Below are 16,629 nucleotides of genomic sequence, written 5' to 3'. Positions count from 1 at the left end.
GCAGCAGTGACCCAGCTGCACCATCACACTGCTTGGTGCAGGCTGGAGCCATCTGCCAGCAGCTGTAACAAGCACACTCTTCCTTGGCTTGGGTTTGCATGACAATAGGAATGAATTTGGGAGCAAGGCTCCCGGGTCTGGAAAACACCCCAGCAAAACTCGATAAGGAAGCCGTTCTGACTGACCGCACTTAACCAGATTAAAGGGATTCCTGTGGTATTGCTGCCCTGGATGCTGGTGTACTGCAGGAGGCTTCTGGCAGTGCTTCAGAGAGAATGACCAGCACGCTGCTGAAGGACTTTCAGGGAGCTGCTTTACACTTTTGCATCATTTCTTTTCAGCTCTGTAAAGTAAATTTAAGCCAGGGTGAAATCCCCTTGATCAAAGCTGTCTGAAGGGAGGTAATTGTATGTTGTTAACCTGACGGTTGAGGCTGGGGTTCAGATGTGGGGTGGATTAAGGCACTTGAGCTAAGCAGCTGGACTTGGGTGTAATGAATACAGGCTGGAAACAACATAACTGATGGGATATATCCGTGGGAAGTCTCCACGCGCTAATCCACCTGCTCACTTAAACCCTCATTCATGGGAACTGTCCCATCATAAATCACCAGCCTTTGCTCCTGGTTCTGTGGGTTCATAGGTGTGGTTTGGAGAGCTGATATCCCCTTCATAAACTCCTGAGGGCTGATCAAGTGTGTGACTGCTGCCCTGCTTCAAGCGAGTTAAAAATCACTGTGTAATTCCCTGTATTTGAAGTTTATGTCTACATATTTTTTTCAGCTAATAAATTTTGTGAAGGAAATGGAATACACATGAAAAATACAATATATTTTTCCAAACTGCTTTAAGTGAGTTTGAATGCCTTCAGCAGTTCTGAATATTTAGGACTTCCTTGGCTATTTGGACATTTCTGAGGCAGCTCGTGTGGCTGTTAGGCCTGATTTTGTGCTGCTGCTAGATCTGTTGTCAGTTGACACCAGCTGTGATTCCCTGGCTGGTTAGGTTGGGTTGGTTTGTTTTTATGCTGGATTTTTGGGATCATGGAAAATGAAGAGTACTGATGTGTTTTTACTGAGCAAGGGCATTGTTTTCTTTGTCTACAGGTAAAGCTGCATTGCCAAAGGTGAACGCCTGGGATCTGGGGAGAGGGTCTAAGAGCAGTTAAGGTTAATGAGGTTGTCGTCCTTCAGCAAACTTGTATATGAGGATTTGGGGTGGTTTTGTAGCTGGAATGTGTGTCACAACAGGCTTTTCCAGTATTTTGTTTGTGGGCACTGTCACACTGTACCCTTGATGCATCAGGGAGTTGTGTGACAGTGCAACTCCCACGCACTGATAGAAAAAAAGGAAAGGTCAGGTGAGAAATGGGGATGGAAATTGGAAATCCTCAAACTGTGTCTTTCTGTCTCACTCCTCCCTCACACCTTGTAGCCTGCACTTAGCACTGGCTGCCTCCCCAGGGTGCTGCCCTTTAGCTACTCACAGTGACTCCCAGAGAATTCTTCTTTTCACCAGGCATCAAGCCTTCCATCATTTAAGTCTCTCAGGAAAATCTGTTTGTTTCCTGGCCATCACGGAAATCTCCAGCAATCCTGTTTCCTTGTTTTTTTCAGCTTGAAGACTATAAGTGAATATATAATTAAAAATACAATGAAAAGTCCCATCTCCTTTAGGAACAGAGGGACAAGTGATGGATTTGGTTGAGCTAGATAGTTTATTTTTCATCCCCTTTACATCACTGCCATACCACGTGATCTCTGGGTTTTCAGAACCATCATGCATGATTGTTAGTTACAAGAACCATCACATGTCATTGAAGTTTACTTCATCTTTACACTCAGAAATATCACTGATTTCAGTTTTTTAATAGTGTAAGAAGCACTGTAAGAAGAAAACACACACCTATGTAATCACCACATACCTCAACAATGGTACTTAACTCAAGAATCACTTACTGGGAATAAATAAATGTCAGACAAAGACTGTAAATGGCTTCATTTGCTATGAGAAAGGGCTGGGCAGGGGGATGAATTTGTGCAAAATTTGACAAAAATGAGAAATAGGAGATGACCTCTCTCTTTAGAGCTAGCATCTGCGTTTGTAAATTAAAAGAATAACTGCATCTCCACAGGTTCCAAATGAATTCCATGGATGTCTGATGCTGATAACAAATGACTGTTGTACGTCTTCCCCAAAATCCTTGCTGTGACTGTGATTGCAGCTCTAATTATGGCATAACAGATGCAGTGTTGTATAGCACCCGCCTTCTTCAGGATCTGTAGCTCCCTTACTTCTACATGAGTTTTCTCATTTTAGTCTAGAATTTACTACTGCTTGCAGTAACAAAGAAGTCGCTCTTAAAGTAAGGAAAAGAAAAAAAGATTTGGAGATAGTTACACTGCTCACATTGTTGTTGTGCTGCAGATGTTCGTTGTGTTCGCAGACAGTGCGATTGTGGGAGAGTGAATTCATGCCTCACTGGGTCCTTTCCACTTTCTCCAGCCTCTCCTTTGCTGAGTAAGCAGTTAAAGGGAGTTTTTCTTCTTTTGTTCCCCAGCCTTTGCTGCTGTTTGAGGAGGGCAAGTTACTTGGCTGTTTCTTTCAGCTGGAAGTGGAACGGTGTCATTATTTTTTTTCTGTTTGAAGTATTTATCAGAAGAAATAGAAGAATGCATTTACATTTGAATGCTGCTCTGTTGTTCTTCCAACCCAAGGAGGAGGTGATTTATTTTAGTAGTACAAACTAATGCCTTGTGCTGTGCCAATCATGCTGCCATTGTCTGCTTTGATATTGACAGTGAATCGTCTCTTGGATGTTACAGTTGTGACCAAATACCTGGTTCACGTGTATGGGTTTGGGGACAAGGAAGGTGTGTGAGCAGCATCTCGTGCTGCAGGGACGCTCCATCCCTGGAAGTGTCCCAGGCCAGGCTGGACGAGGCAGGTTGCTTGGAGCAACCTAATCTAGTGGAGGGTGTCCCTGCCCATGGCAGGGCGTTGGAACTAGGAGATGAGCTTTAACAATCTTTTCCAACCCCAGCCAGTCTGTGACTCCCGACAGCGTTTCTCCCGCGGAGCATCACCCCCTGCCCGGGTGCGCCGTCCCCACCCGTCCCCGCGCCGCCGCCACGGCAACGCCGCCGCTGTCGCTGTGCCCGCCCCCGGCCCTGCCCCGGCGGTGCCACCCTCGGCTAGGGCTGGGCGCGGAGCCTGCATGGCACGGCACGGCGCCGGCAGTGCCGCTCGCTAGGATGAACGAGGAGGTGGCCCAGAAGAGCGACGGCGGCGAGAAGTGCAACGGCGGCAGCCAGCGGAGGAAGAGACCCAAGAAGGTGGGACCGGGATCAGCAGCGGAGCCGGGCGGGGAGCGGTGCTTGGGGTCGCGGAGCCCGGGGGGATGCTGCTGCCCTGCCTCCGCGAGCAAGGGCTCTCTCCCCGTCTGTTTCTATGCGGAATCGATAGCCTTGCGATAACCGAGCCGGATGGCTGAGCCGAGGGGGTTTTCTGTGTTTTTTGTTCTGTTGAAGTTGGTGTCATTCGGCAGCGGATGCTGCTCAGCGCAGGTTTCCCTCGGCTGCCCTTAAGAGAGCGGGTGGTTTGTTTTGACAGAAGGTGATATTGGCTCATGTGCTGCTACACATCCCTTTTCCTTCAAGCTACAGAGACGGAGGTTTATAAACCTTTGGTTTATTTTTCCGGAGATGGCTCTTAAGGTCATATTATAAACAGTCATAGAAATCTATTGCTGGCTATTGTACCATCCGTGGTAATTCGGTGATGCTAATGACAAATACCTGGGTAAAAACGTGAATTTGCCCAGCCACACCCAGTTCCCAAGGCACTTTCTCTGCGTGTCCAGTCGTTCTGTCACAAATGGTTGATTTGCAAGGTATAGCCTGCCGTGCCCGCTGCTTCAACCCCCCGGTTGAGGTAATCGCTTTTTAATGGCTTTAATTGCAGGCTGCTATTTATTTCTGTTTGGGCTTTCTCTCCCTTTTAGGAGGAGAGATGCCTGTGGTGCTGCATAATTATGACATAAACGGGTTTACAGTTATTCTCCCCTCCCCTTCTTTTATGTCAATTGTTATAACCTGAGTTACAGCTCTGAAATGTAGGGGACTGCTTACAGGGTGAAGAAGAATTATTTAATCCACACACAGCATACACTGGTGAATTTTTCAGTCCCTCATTTTGCATAGAATTTGCATTTTAACCCACGCTGTATGTGGGCAAGACAAATTGTTACAGATTGTAATAACGCGCAGACACGTATTCAGGGACTTCTGCAAGGGCTTTGACCTGGTGAGGAAAAGCTCTCTTGCAATAGGTGACACTGTTAGGCCCTTTTTTATCACAGAGGGAAGATTTTGTACCTATAACCACAAGGGTATGAGAGAATCCAGTCTAAACGAGAATTTGAACAAAAACATCCTCACCCCACCCCATTGTGCTTGGAATATTGCCTGGATCTCCACACAGTGGGGGATTTTATATAGCATCATGGCCTTATATTTAAGCAGAACCTAGTAGGAAAGAGGATACCTGCTTTGTCTCACCTCTGAATTTGAAAGGTTTATTTGTGTGGGTATGGAAATCCATATAAGGAGGCAAAAATCAAAAGATTAGTGCATACCGGATGTTTTAATTGGACTGTTAGGTTATCTGGGAACAATGTCATATTAGGAGAGAGGTTTTGAAGGTCTAAGGAGTCAAAGTGGGTGTTCAGATTGCTTCTTTTTTAATCTCTGCATTTATGCTTTCTTGTTTCTCCATTGTTTTCTAAGTAAAGTGGCCCAGAGCCTTTCAAGGTTGCAACAGCTGCCAAATGAATGCTTGGAAAGCATCTCTTATATTGAGTCTCCATATTCAGAGTCTTCCAACAGCTGATTCATCTTCGTTTTTCAAAAGTATAATAAATGCTTGGGTGTTTCCTTTTACAACTAGAAAATATAAACGAGGCACTTTCAGTTGACAGATATTAAGCAAAAATATTGTTAATCCCTGAGTTTGGATGCAGTAGATGTTGGTGGCTCAGGTCTGTTTTAGATAAGCTCTCACCAGTCTTTCACCCTTAGTGGGTTCATGAAGAAATACAGCTCCTGCCTTTGATATTTCTTTTAAAATTCTACAAATTATATTCTGAAAACCTCAAAATTGGTAGCTTTCTTGATGAGAGAGATAGACCCTGGAATAGCCAAGAGTACAAGAATTCCAGGTTGAATTCCTCTGTGTTTTGACTAGGTAGGCACAATTTATTTTGGGAACAGAGACACAAGTGCCATGTGCAAGAGCTCCAAAATCCCAAGTAATGTAGCCTGTTTTCAGGTCCTGAACTACTTTTGCTGAACAAAGCTGCATTGCGCCAGCCAATATGCCCTCTATCTGTTCTGTGGAAGTTGATCCCTTTTGTGTGGATAATTAAATATTAATTGATCTAGATGAGTTTGATCTGTGTATTGGGAGAGACAAAGAGCGGCTCTTCTCAGATACGGCGTCCAGCTGGATCTTCTGTATTCCACCATGGTGTCCTAGCTAGGAAGCCATGCACAACTCTCTCTAATTTTCAGCAGTACCCTGTTTTTTAATGTGTGCACACTTTAAAATAAGAAGGCTTCAGTTTTGTCTTCATACAGGATAGGAATAATGGGAATTTCCATTAAATGGGGAAAATTACTACCTACGCAAAGCCAAATTTAATCCTTGGTGATGGTTGTGGCTTTGTGTGTTCTGGTGAGTCAGTGGGCTGCTTTAATAGGTTTGTTAATCCAGTGGTAGCGTTGTGTCCAGTTTTCCAGTTTTGCCTTTGTGTGATAACTGAGATATGATCAAATTAGTGTTCCTGGGAAGAAAGTTCATGTTCACACAATTCTAGTATTGGAGAGCACAGGGTGCAGTAGTGGACGGGGCTTGTTCTGCTGCTGGTGTAACTTAATGGAGATTGGTGTTGAAGGAGTAATGCAGCAAGTGATCTGGAATTTGTAATGTGTTAGTGTTTTCCTTCTGTCTTTTGCTAAGTCTGTTGCAAAGGGCTCAAATACTAAATTTATAGAATTCATTTCAAGGATGGTTTTTTTCATCCTCGAATGTTTCAGATGAAAACCAACTACTGTTAATCATGTGGAAAATGAAGTATATTCCTATATCTAGTATTGAAAGCACTGATGGCAAAGGGGTTTTTAGGAGCTGTAAGTTCTTCCTAAACTTACAGGCTCTTCATAAATCACACTGTTGATGGATCAATGCAGAAATAATCCATTTTGGCTTATTGCAGAATTCCAGTCTTTTCACTTGTATTGCTCATTCTTTAAGAAAAATTACAATCTTGGAGTCAGACCCATATTGGAAAAGACTTGGAGGAAGTTGTAATGTTGATTTAAAGGAAAAGAAATGAGACTTCCTTTTCTAACCTAAGCATAATGTCCTATTTTAAATAAAATTGGCTGCATTATGTGAAGTACTTCCAGTGGAAGCTGTATACTTGATAATAGAGTCATTACAGTGTACAAGCTAATCCTTTTAATTAATTTCGATTACTTAAGACTTTTTCTTCCATGCATAAGGTAATTGAGACCCATTTTGGAATACAAGTGTCACGTTGGTCACTTATGTTCAGGAACAAGAATCTCAATGTACACAAAACATGCAGAGAGGGATTGCCAGAAGAGTGAGCTTGTCCTATGCAGAATCCAGAGGAGTTTAGCTTTAGTGTGCTTAAGCAAAGGCAACCTGAGGGGAAAAGGAAATGAGGCTCCTCTGCAGCCTTCTAATAGGTTTAATCAGATAGAAAGCCAAGAAAAACTTAATTACGTATGAGATATGATTTCTCTAACGTATCACTGGACCGGATTCAACTCCTTCGAGGAGGTCCCTCTTGCTCCCATGATTCTGTGCTTTCCCTCTGTGTCATTTACAGTGCCATAGTAATATTGCACAGCACTTTAATTGATGGCAAATGTGGCTATTTAAGTATTTGAAAATGTTTGTTTACCTGGTTATTTCACCCTTGCACCTACCAAATTTAATGGAAAACTGAATGCTGTCAAAAGAAGGGTTTGAACCAGTGACCATCTCTCCTGAAATTGGCGTGGGGGCTGGTAGGACAGCAGTTCCAGTTTTCTGGGTGGTGTTTCTCTGAATTGCCCTCATTCCACACTTGAAAAGTCCCCCTGTGCCTTCTCTAGTTGCTGCTCTTTGCCCCACTCTGCTGCTATACTGGTGACAGACAAATAGCTGTGGCCACACTGCTCTCGGCTGTGCTGTTTGGTGATCCAGCTGGCATGGAACCGGAGTGTGCCACCTGAGAGAGATCACGTCCTCTAGCTTTAGAAGAAAGGAGCTTTTCCTTCAGTCAATAAGCAGTAAATTGAACAGGCAGAAAAGAGCTAATGAGAAAAACCACAGGATTTTCTTTCTTTCAGCAGTAGATCTCTAAAAGACTTCGTTACAAAGGAAAAGTGGTAGTTTCAAGTTAACCCAACTCACTGGTGTTCAATATTGCTAATTTTACTGGTAACACAGCTGCTGTAAGGCTGGAAGGTCTTACTCTTCTTTCAGCTGAACCAGTGGGAGAGAACTGAAACTGCTTTGCTTTCAGAGGAGCTAATCCAATTTACATGAAAGTAAACAGGCAGAGGAATGGTTCTAGAATTTGCTCTATAAAGAAGAGAATAGATAGAGAAAAAAATGAACTTGTTTTTTAGTCATGGACAGGTTTGTTAAGAGTGTTAAGGGTCAAACCAGTCGTATTCCTAAATGTCTGCCCTGTGCTTTAACATGGTTTGCACTATCATGAATCTGATGCAACTCCACTGCTGTTCTTGCACTATTGAAATCAGGATTTGCTTGTTCCCTTTGCCTTTTATTCCTATCACGAGTCTTCCAGAACATTTTGTGCCAGGTGTAAAACTAACATTGTAGCTGCAAATGCTTTGCTGTATTTAGCTTTAGTTGCTATGTGTGATGGTAACAACCATCAATGATGTGTATTTCTCCCACTGTGGGATAGAACGTCTCACCTCTGTTTCCCAAGTTGCATCAGCAAACACCCCGTGCTTCCATCACAACAGCTCCATGGTGAGTGATGCTCTGGACAAACAATTTCCATTTACTTAGAGCAACAAGGCAGGGAAAATAATTGACACTGTACTGTGCTGTAAATCAAGTCCCTCGGGATGGGATTTCAGAATTTGCTGAAAGTCCTTGCAAGGAGTTTCAAAGATAAACCGAGACTTTTCCTGGAGTTTCAATGCTTCCAGATAGTTGTTTATTAAGTCTTATCAGAGGACAAAAGCCACTAGCGTGACCCAGGTACAGCATAGAGCACAGAAAAGCAGAAGTGAGGCTTCTCTATCAAGATTTACACAGCTTTTTAAAGATAATTTAACCAATAGTTACTAAAAACCTACATTATTTTCACTTTCTTACCAATTATTCAGTAACATGACGAGGAACTGCGGAATTTTCTATCCAATCATTCCAAACTACTTTTACTGCAGAACATGGAGTAGAAGAAGAAGAAGATTTAGAGAACAACAACAATCCTTCGTTTTGATATTTTTTACTCTTATCTATTTACTACAAAGAGAAGCCCAAAACCTCTATATTTTTCACCCTTTGACAATCTTACATAGTAGTCTGTCACCTAATTCACACCACTGTATTTTCTAGTTCTTGTCTGACCGTTGGTAACTTTTTCCAAGGTTGGAGGCTAAAACAGTGTTGTTCAGGGGGGGCAAGAACCCTTAAAAACAGGCAGAGAAATACTCTGGGCACTCTGGGTTCCTACAGATAATGATGTGTGCTAGAGCCGAACATCTGGACTAGAGCGTTTTGTGTTGTTGTGGGGTTTTTTTTAGCGTCGTAAAGTGTGTAAGACAAGAGTGCACATGATCTGGGCCCCATGGCTGAGCCTGGCTTTTCTAGGTCTATATATTCCCGTGTAACAGGGTCACTTCAGCCGTTGCTGTGCTCTGTTGTATCGATGCCATGAGCAATGAACAAGTCTTAGAAGGAGCACAACTACTTGGTAGGTTAAATTCCTTCGTTGTGGCCTTTAAAGGTAATATACATATTGTTTTAAAAATGTTCTTGTTTTCATAACAGAGTAATAGGAATCTGCAAAGGGATGGAGTTGTTTTAATGTATTAGCAGACTTGTGCCAGTGGTGCATTTCACAGATTAAATACTGTGAAGGTAACAAGGAGGAGATGATCTGGATCAGTGGTGACTGTTACAGGGGATGGCGTGGCTGGTTGAGCCTGCATCCGCCTGCTGCGCATTCCAGGCTCCTGATTTATCATTCACAGTTCTTGCTCATTTTCACCAACGTTTGGCAAACATCAACTGAGTCAGAGAACCAAGTCCCTTTTTCCCCAGCCAGCTTTCCTTTCTCCCTGCAGGATGCCTGGGGCTGTCAAGTATCGCATTTATTGTATCGAGCTCACGCATCTCACAGCCTTGTCACGCGTTCCTGCGGTGACAGAGGCTGAGCTGGGCTTAAAGCTGCCTGTCCTGGCTCTCTAGGGACATTGGGGCCATGCTGGAGGCAGCCACATGCTGTCTCTGCCTCCCTGCCCTCATGGTGTCCACCTCTGTAACCTGCCTGTCCCCATCAGAGATGCCTTGTTTTTGTGGCACTGTGTCCCTGTCTGTGCTGGGCATGCTGTGTTGATGCTTTTGATGGCATCTCTGGCTAGGGACTCTACAAATCGAGACTGACATATGCAGCACGTAGATATTTAGGTTACACACTGCGAGCCCTGGAGCTCTGAAATGCAAGGAACAGAGGGAGGCCAAAAAAATACTAAGATGGCCGGAGGCTTTTCCATTATCATTTATTTTCAGGAATTAATTATTTCAAAATATTTCCTAGCTGATTAAGTAGGCTTCTTTTGTCTTGGTGACAGAAATTGCTGAGCTGAAAGTTTGAACTTCCTGTCACTATGCCTCCAGTGTGTAGGAATAATCCAGTATTTCAGTTTTCAGTAGGAATTTGCAGTTCTGTTATTCATCCAGTGGGATCCTAGTAGCTTTTCATTTTCTCATTTATTTCCACTTCATTTCATTGTTCTCTGGCCCCAAATACAGGAGGGAAAAATATTTAAAAAGTAGATGGAGGTGGGCCGATGTGCAAGGCTCCCTGAGAGCAATTTCTAAAATTGCATGAGAGAGGCAGTGAATTACTTCAGGTCAATTTTGGTAAAAAAATCCTAGTTGTAAGGACATGTAATTGATTGTCAAATTCATCTTTCTCTATTTTAAATGTGAATTTGGAGGATGGAAAACGTAGTATTATATCTTTACGTTTTACACAAAAAGGCAGTGTATCCTTTTGGGCATTGCCAGTCAGTTTGGCAATTGATTCTTTTCCCCAAACCTTCCTGAAATAAAAATGTTCATTTGGCATGCAGCAATTTAGGGAGCAAAGGTAGACACCAACCCACATTATCTCACCTCTTCTGTGGTTCCTTCCAGCTGGCTACACTTGGGTTACAAGCAGGTATACAATTTGTAGCCTACTTCTGTTTTCTCTGGGTTTAGTTCACACACATGCACACACCCACCCACCCCAATTTAGCCCGTGAATGAAGTGCTCTCTGGGGAATAGGATCAGCTCCAAAGGAAAGGATAGAGTAAAAGACAGTAATTGCAGCTGGAAGTGATTTTCTAGGTTAAACAGTGTATAGGTTTCTGCCACAAGCTGAGCGCTTCAGAAGGGATTGGTTGCTTTTATTTGTTTCATTGAGGCTTGGCTGCCATGCATTTATGTTACACTGTAGTACTGGATCTCAGCAAGCAGAGTGTATGGATTTCAGCTGGCACCAGGAGTGCCGGTTCCTGCAGCAATATAGCTTCATGATCAGTTAAATCTGCTAATTGTTCCACTCCTAGGGTTCCTTTATAGAGCAGGGTTTGAAGCGTGTCAGTGTAGTGGAGGCAGCAAAGAACATTGGTAATAGTTTTGAAGTAGTAAATGGAAGTGGGAACTGATGTTTATAAACAACTTATACCTTTCTGTAGGATATGCCATTCTGAACCTTGTTTGTCTCGTCCTGTGTTAAAAATTGTGCTGCTTTCCTGTGATCAAAAGACTCTACTAGTCCTCCTCTTAAAAATATTTTAAATGTCTAATACATCTGGCAACTTTCAGTATGGGAGAGCAGATGTCAGCGTATAAATGTCAAGGAACAGTGGCAGTTATTCATGGTGTGAGCCATTAGAAACCTTGTCTGATTGTGCTCGTGGAGACATTGGTATGACCTAATCATAAAGTGAATGAATGGGTATCAAGACCAGGAGAAGGAGGTCCTGGGACGTGTGTGTGTGCACTCGGGTGTGTGTTGTGGTGCCGTGTCCCAGGCTGTTTGTGTTTGTTTCCGCAGCATGGCAACGGAGCACAGTGGGCTCCAGTCTGTGCTGGATGTCAGTATGGGTTTGGTAAAGCCAGCGGGGCCCTGCCAGCTGCCATCAGCCAAGGAGCTCTTGTTGCTGTGCCCCTCTGACAGAGCAGAGCAGGGTGAATATCAGAACAGAAGCTCTGGCATGGGCACATATTTTCCAATCAATCTGTGATTCATGCTCATTAGCTTTGAAACACTGAAGAAAGGCGCTTTATGAGCTGGCATTTCCATTTGTGCTTTAACTGCTTTACCCAGGCTGAAGACAGAACGATGACTGCAGCACTTGCGAAAACAAGGGGAAGAGAAAGATGGAAACGTGTTCTGTGCCTTGTCTAAAGGTCACTGCCCTGGTTAGAGATCACAGCCTCCCACTCAGCCCTTGGATCTGCTGATAGCCTCTTATTTGGTGTGAAATACAAGTTAAATGGGTCAAGCGTAGAGTTACACATTTTCCAGGGTGACACGTTTCCTTCAGAGTCCTGTACCTTCTATTCCCTGCCTGAAACACAAGCCAGGCTTTCATTGTTGCATTCATTTTTAATTAACCTCTTGTGATGGTGCAACAGGTGTTTCTTGAGGAAACCGTGGCCCTTGCAGAGCTTGCAGTCAGTGCAGTTGTGTCTGGAGGTGTAAGTGTGTGAGGGCTTGTGGTTAATTACATGTGATGCTGCGTATTTGTACACGCCTCTCTCCCTGCTGCTTGTCAGCAGACCTGCTTTTTTCATGGCCACATCCCCAACAGAAGCAGCAGGCGATGGCTTTTAGTTGGAAAACAGCTGCCAGGAACTCATTATGCACTAATGTACGCTTCAAGATTGCTCCTTTGCAGAAGGAGCTTAGGAGTGTGGCGCATTTGAAATGTGGCTGACAGCAATTAGGATAGCGATGTACAGCATGCCTTTCCTAGAAATCCTTGTTAAAGACCAGTTACTACCTCTGACCTGAAATAATACAGTCTGGATTGTACTTATACTGCACTTCTTTGTATGGTATCCCAATTTCTTTTGGTGATTGAGGAAAAAATTCCTGCTGGAAATCTCTTCTGCACATTGTAGTTTCATCCAAATAGAAACCAGATGCATTTAAAAAAATCCAAACCAAACAATTGCTGAATGTAAGTGGTAAATACAATTAATGAAATTCATCTTTTTGATATAATCCAAGTGATGAAGATATGGTTACAAACCATATGTATGTAACAGTATGAGTTGGAATAAGGGAAGCTTCATGTGTTGGATGTTGATGCTGGAGCCCATAGTTAAGGGATCATTCACATGGGAAAGCACATTTGAACTGGGACCTTCGTTTCTTTTCTTCCACCTGTCCTCTTGGGAGGATCAATGTGATGATGAATTTTAGTTTAGTTTAGTTTAGTTTTCCCAAAGGAGGGAACAAATGGTTAAGCTTTTACTGAAACTTTCTGAGAAAATGGATGTAGTTGATCTCCCCAAAAGAGAAGCCCTAGTTAATACAGAAGGAAACCGAATTCCTAGGATTCTAGTCTGAAAAGTCTCCAAAGTCTTCCCTGTGTCCCAAGTCCATAATGCAGCTGGGGCATTTGTAATCATGTTCAGAAACAAGTTCTGAAAGTGGTGGGGTTATGGGTTTGGGTCTCTCTGTTCCAAGCCTGAGGCCACAGTTGGACAAATGGTGTGAGACAACGCTGCCACCGGTTGAATGTTCTTTCCTGGGAAGCACAGTAAGAAATCCACCTGGGCTTGAGCTCCCCTCTTCTGCCTTGTACAGGACACAGGGTGGGAAGGGATGGAAATGAGCAGCTGGGAGCATTGAGAAGGTGAGGCTGATTTTATTGTGAGGGTTTCAGTGCTTGACTAGATCATCAGGGAGATGCTTTTCACTCTTATGTGCTTACAAAACCCTTTATTGGAACAGCTTGAAAAGCAGGTAATTATTTAGTGCTTTTTTTTCTGTCAAAAATGTGATTTGCAGGAACATGAAATGAGAGTGAGATTTACATTGCTATAATGCTTGGTTCGACCAACTGAGATTGGGTTGCCATTCTGATAGTGGTAGTATTAATATGAACTCATTTTCTCAAACAGCATTTTTCACTCTTGCAGCTAATGTGCTTTATGGGAGGAAATTGGTATCACTGCAGGCAGTTCAGGCAGTTGCTTTGCAGTGGTTTGCCTGGGGCAGCCTCGGGTGCAAGGGCCAAAACAAGGCTGAGAATCCAGTGAGCCTCAGCTCTTCTGCATCCCTCCTACTGCTGGGGACCAGCTTCAGGAGCCTTTATTCCTCACAGCCCTCCTCTTTAAAACCCTGCCTCTTCTCTGTGCTTTCCCTGCCCTTTGCTTTTCACCCAAAGACCTTCTGAGCCCAAAGTCTTTTCTCAGAGGTTACTCAAAGTGTTCAGGGACTCATTCAGGTTGGAGGTGCCATGGAAAGTGGGCCCTTATTTTAGCTGTGTTCAAACAAAACCCACAGCTCATTTTTAGAGCCTGAGTCAAAGCTTGCTGAACTTCCTGGAAGGAAATTCCATTAACTTTAGTAATTTTGACTGCTTTTTAATAGTTTTGAGATTTATGCCATCAGGAATGAGTTGAATATTTTCTTGTTTACCTTTGACATTTATGGCTACATGAATAGCTGAATTAGGACTGGTTTTCAGTATACTTAGATGGATAAATTCTGGGGCCAGGTGTTTAATCCTTCTCTGGAAATTCTTCCTTGTGACCTAATAAAATTACTGGCTGGTTTTATTGCAGTAGTAATGACAGCCGTTAGTCTATATTGGTGTTTGTGGAAAACATGTAATACCATCAGTCCATTTTCCAGCGTGTGCCATTAATCCAGCAGATACCTGTGGAAACATGCAGTTAATTCTCTTCATGAAACATGTAAATTCCCCTTTAAATTCTAAAGGCAGTTCTCAGCTCTGACCTCTTGTATCTCAGCAGTAAGGATTGACTAAATCTGTCGCATACTGCTTTGAGGTGGTGAAATGTATAGGTGGATTATTCCAGGTGGCATTACAACAGTTTCTTCTGGGGAGTTATTTTCACTGATTTTTTAAATTATTATTATTATTATTTTTGTAACCTTCAGAGTTCTGTTTTTCTGCTTTCCTACGAGCCTCCCACTACTGTTGGAAATCAGAATGAGTTTTTGGCAAATCAGTTTGTGTGATTGTTTCCAAAAATATGAAGTGAGGTTCCTCTTTATTGTGCTTGAATTTGAACACCGACACTGCCCTGTCACATCAGACACAGCCCCTGGCTGTAGCAGGTTTGGTGTGACTGGTTGGAGGGGTTCCTTTCACACGGCTGGAAGGTGACTTCACCCAAGTTGTTGCATTGTTCTGCATTGCTGGAAGCCTTCCTCAGAGTTTTTGGTGTACAGGCAGTACAGCGTTGAGGATGATCTCAGATGTGGCACATCCATGTAGCGCTCCAAGGACAACAGGGAGGAGGGAGGGTACGTGAATTGTGAGAGCTTTGGGAACAGCAGCACTTGTGACAGAGATTTCTGTCAGTGCAGGAGTAACGTCAAGGAACAAGGATGATGTCATTGGGTGTGTGTGCTAACAGAGAAGATACTTAAGTTTTACTTATTGCGATGTTTTTGGTGTCCAGAATTTCAGTCTCCTGTTGGCTGTGGTTGAGAGCAGTGGGGAGGGCAATGTAGGCAATTATTAGCATGAAATGAGCGTGGAGAGGATGAGCTCCAGAGCACAGTGAGCTGCTGATACAGGAGAATGACAAAGAAAATTCCAGGTGTGGAAAATCCTTACAAATAACAGCAGGGATTATTAGGAGTTTATTCTGTTTTAATTACATTTTATCTTACAAAACATTTCAGGAGAGAGGTGAAAGAAACATACTTTATTTACATTGATCTCATTCAACATCTATTAAAGTTGACCTAAATCCTTTAGGTTTGGCCTTAAAGGTTCAAATGGTTGCTGAAGCCCTTTGTCCACTCCAGCCTCTGTCACTCGGTGCAGTGCTCAGTGGATTTTTTTCTTAGGTGGTTAAATGCCTTCCATGTATCTGTCTGCTCAAATAAAGAACTATTTCTTCAGCTGTTCTAAGTGAAGAAATCTTTCTGTAGCCTCTGGGAACTTATTAAGCATAGGGGTTTCGCAACTGGTTTGCTGGCACATAATACAGTCGCAGTGAAATAAAATGGAGACTCACAGAAAATTATGGAAAGGGTTTTAGGAAAGTAATTGGAAAGCCAAAAAGGAATAACTTTTGAAAAAAGAATTGGGTTTTGATTCTAAAAAATACAGGGGTTTTATCAACATCTCTCTATTCTGTAGACATAATTTTGAAAATATGATTTATCGCTCCTTTCTTTCATTTGTTCTCTTGATGTTTTTAAGGAATATGCCTAAAACCTCTGTCTCACTGGTCTTGGCTGCCAGCCAGGCATTTTGTTCAGAGTTTATTCAAGCTCTTGTCCTTATGCTACTGGCATTGTCACCCCTGTGCAGGTGCTGGGCTCCCTGAGAAGGGGTGTGACAGCAGCCGGTGGCAGCCTGGGCACGGCCGTGATTAATGAGAGCAGCTTCCCCACACCACCTTCCCAGTCTGTAGCAGAAGATGTGCCTTCCCACACCTTGTTTTCTTTAAAAAAAGATCTCATTTTGGCTTAGAATATAAAGAAATGAAGCCCCAGTATTTTGTGTAGTCATTTTCAGAAAACTTTTGATCTGGGAGCTCCAGACTCCTGTTTCCTCCTGCCAGTGGTGACAAGATTTTCAGCTCCTCCACAATGAGCGATATATTTTCAATCGTGCTTAATTAAGCCAGGTGGTGTTTTGTTTGAAGATATGCCAAAGAGGGGAAATAGCACTGGAATTCATTTGGACTGCTGTTTTAAAAAAGTGGAAGGCTATAAAGCAGTATGGTATTTTAGTTCTTTTGGTATTTAATGAGTAGATAGTTTGAAATGTATCTAATTCTCTCTCAGGTTCACTAATTTTTTGTATTTCTGTATTGCAGCTCTCAAGGTGTTATTGTTCAGAGTAACCTGGGCATGACACTTCAGCTTCATGTCATCTACTCTGTATTTGCATCTGTATACTAATTTGAAACCCTATACATATTTATTTCTCGTTGTTTACTTTTTCTAAAATGTAATTAATATTTAAAAGCCTGCAAGAATGTTTTCAGAAGGTTTCTATCAGTTTGGCTGCATTTATTTAAACATTTGTGGGTCAGTATGAGTTTGTGTGTGTATGTCACCTCAGAAATGTATAG

At 42.9% G+C, this 16,629-nt stretch overlaps 1 protein-coding gene across 16 annotated transcripts in view; it reads left to right on the top strand.

The window, feature by feature from the left end:
- The window catches only part of LOC116444642 (ankyrin-2-like), a 278,123-nt gene that overhangs the window by 90,028 nt on the left and 171,466 nt on the right, over positions 1 to 16,629 (top strand). For 10 of the 16 annotated variants that reach the window (XM_032110252.1, XM_032110249.1, XM_032110247.1 and 7 more), the window contains exon 1: positions 3,214 to 3,334. The exons of 3 other annotated variants lie outside the window; for them this stretch is intronic. In XM_032110252.1, the coding sequence (XP_031966143.1) occupies positions 3,254 to 3,334 (81 nt within the window). In that variant the 5' untranslated portion in view covers positions 3,214 to 3,253. Of the gene's footprint in view, positions 1 to 3,209; positions 3,335 to 16,629 lie in introns of those variants that run through there. 3 more of the 16 variants (XM_032110210.1, XM_032110204.1, XM_032110220.1) reach the window with 2 other exon arrangements.

The sequence above is a fragment of the Corvus moneduloides genome, chromosome 5 (genome assembly GCF_009650955.1).
Source record: "Corvus moneduloides isolate bCorMon1 chromosome 5, bCorMon1.pri, whole genome shotgun sequence".
In the NCBI taxonomy this organism is placed as follows: domain Eukaryota; kingdom Metazoa; phylum Chordata; class Aves; order Passeriformes; family Corvidae; genus Corvus; species Corvus moneduloides.
Note: the sequence above shows the minus strand (reverse complement) of the source record. Positions and strands in the feature narration are given on the sequence as shown.